This window comes from Anopheles aquasalis, chromosome 2, assembly GCF_943734665.1.
Source record: "Anopheles aquasalis chromosome 2, idAnoAquaMG_Q_19, whole genome shotgun sequence".
In the NCBI taxonomy this organism is placed as follows: Eukaryota; Metazoa; Arthropoda; class Insecta; order Diptera; family Culicidae; genus Anopheles; species Anopheles aquasalis.
Window position 1 is genome coordinate 82,760,647 of NC_064877.1, and position 2,500 is coordinate 82,763,146.

The 2,500-nt window shown below is 50.2% G+C and overlaps 1 protein-coding gene across 1 annotated transcript in view; it reads right to left on the reverse strand.

Annotated features, from left to right (window-relative positions):
* Positions 1 to 2,500, reverse strand: part of LOC126577477 (uncharacterized) — a 16,632-nt gene that overhangs the window by 1,436 nt on the left and 12,696 nt on the right. Inside the window, exons 14-15 of the mRNA XM_050239140.1 lie at positions 1,240 to 2,500; positions 44 to 109 (exon numbers count right to left, since the gene is read on the reverse strand). The exon at positions 1,240 to 2,500 is cut by the window's right edge and continues 104 nt beyond it. Of these exons, the coding sequence (XP_050095097.1) occupies positions 44 to 109; positions 1,240 to 2,500 (1,327 nt within the window). The remainder of the gene's footprint in view (positions 1 to 43; positions 110 to 1,239) is intronic.

Sequence of the window (2,500 nt, forward strand, 5' to 3'; positions counted from 1 at the left end):
CGTTGAGAAAATCTTCGCGAAAGCAAAACGTAGCCATACGTACAAGTTGCCAGATAGCGTCCTTCCTCGGTTCGGAACAAGGGTATTTCCACTTGCTGATCACCAAACTCTGAAATTAGAAACAGCAAAATCAGTTGCAGTAATACTCCGATCACAAAATTGCAACACTCAGCGACAACACCAATCGAAGGATTCACAAATTCAATTTCAAAAAGGTTAACTCAACAAAGAAATGTTGTAACTACCTTTAACACACTAGAATGATACAGTTTGGAAGCGCAACTCATAAGGCAAGAAATGGCATGAGATGTAATGGCTGCGGCTGTTGTGTTGCCGGAAGAATGCTTATGATCGTCCTTTAACATCCTAATCACATAACTGAACAGCGCAAGTACTTGTCAGAGTCATAAAATTTAATAGTAGATTATAAGAGACAAAGAGTGTGAGCGAGAGAGCGAGAGAGAGAGAGAGAGAGAGAGAGAGAGAGAGAGATAATGATAGAGAGATGGAGAAAAAAGACAGGAAGCTTAAAGAGCAAAGGATCAGCTACACGATGATGATGAGTGAATGATTTCTGTATCATTATTGGTTCATCATCTTAATAGCTTCGGAAGAGCATATTCTCTTGTGTTAGCTTAGTAGAATGGGCCACACAGAAAACGCATATCCACGCACACACATGGTAACACCGATAACAGAAGAAAGGAAGAGGTGGGCTTGAACAGCAACAGGCAACATCATCATGAAAATCATTATGCATCTACTAACCCGCATTAATCGTGTGTTTCCAGCCTTTTGCAATCCAATTCAATGCAGTTTGAAGATGCTCCCGCGTGTCTCTCTGTTTCGCTCTCTCTTTCTCTCTCTTTATCTCTTTCTCTCTTTTCTCTCTCTCCCTACTACTTTTCTCCGCCTCAGCATCAGCATAAGAATACTAAAAGTACCTTCTTTAAACCTAACATCTCCTTCTGCTCGCTCTACAATCAATGCCATAGCCACTACCACTAAGCTCCGTAGTAGCGTTAGCCCACCGAAGACGACGACGACGACGATGGTAGACTACGGCGCACTAGTTGCACTAATTGAAATAAAAAGGAATGGCCACTCCGAGCCTGCCCGTAGTTTTGGGCTCGGGAGGGTGTTCGCATGCTGCATCATGGCGTTGCAGTGAGCGTTAAGCGGTGTTTTATCTACTTTGCGCCACCGGACCATCCGTTCCTAGGCTGTGCTTTTTCTTACGAAAGATGCGCAACAGGGTGGCGGCAATGTGCAGCGAGTTCGACATCGACATTTCCTTCTCGAGCGCCACTATGTTGGTGATGGCACCGCTAAAGTCCTGGAACAGCTGCCACTCGGTCTGGGCCAAGCTGCGCATGTTACACATCCGCACCGACGGTTGACTGTCCGCATCCGTGATGAGATGTAGCCCACGGGCGACGCACAGATGTCGGAGGTTCTCTCGTTCCTTGCACAGATGGGCTAGCGCCAGCGTCAACGTAAACTTGAGTCCCGTGCCGAGGAAAGAGGGTCGCGAGATGAGATGCCCGAGGAAGTAGCTATGCTTAAACTGGATCCGCTCCTCCAGATACTGCATGGCACGGCCAACCTTCGAGTACGCGGTACCGATGGCGGCCGGATCCTTGCTATCGGTGCAGCACAACAACCGCAAATGATCCTGCGCGTTAACCCACACGACCAGATTACCCTCGAGGCTAACGTACACACCACGACCGTAAGGCCAGTAGCGCCCATTGATTGCGATCGATTCCGCCGTCTGATGCGGATCGGTATGATCGAGCAACGGTATCAGCAGCCCAGTCGCGGCCAGCACCGTACGCACCTCCGAGGGGCTCTCGAGCACCTCGTTCATGCTGTAGTAGATGCCCAGCTCCGTCTCGCCCGTTGCCCGTACAAAATCCATCGAGAGTACTTTGACCGTAATGAGCCGTTCGACTTGCTCGAGCTGCGCGATGCCCAGATTAAGCGGAAACTCGAACGCGTCCAGATTGCGGCTACACTCGATCACACACCCGGTAATGTACTTGCCGGAAGTGTCCAGATTCAGCCGTACGCTGTCGGGATTCTCGCGCAAAATGTTACCATTGCTCGTGTCACGGTGGCCACTCTCCTGGCGACTCTCATCGACCGCATACCGTGGAAAGTACTGCATCGCCGGATGCGGCATAAGTGGTTGCGTCATCTCCATACAGTGCACGTCCTTGATCAGTGGCACGAGAAACTCCTGAAACACGACGAACACATCATAGTCCGGCAGGACGATGCCAACGTTCAGATCCTCGTCCAACCGGCGCTCCTTCGTAGCCTTCTTCATTGCTGGCCAGATCAGATCGAACAGATTGTGATCGAGCCGTGTCTGGCGCTTCTTGATCTTATCGAACACGCTGCGCTTGAGAAAGCGAGCCAGATAGGAGGTGATGAGGATGCGGAGCGACGATGCACTGCCCGGTACACTGTTGGTCGGTAGTCCGACCGCACGCAC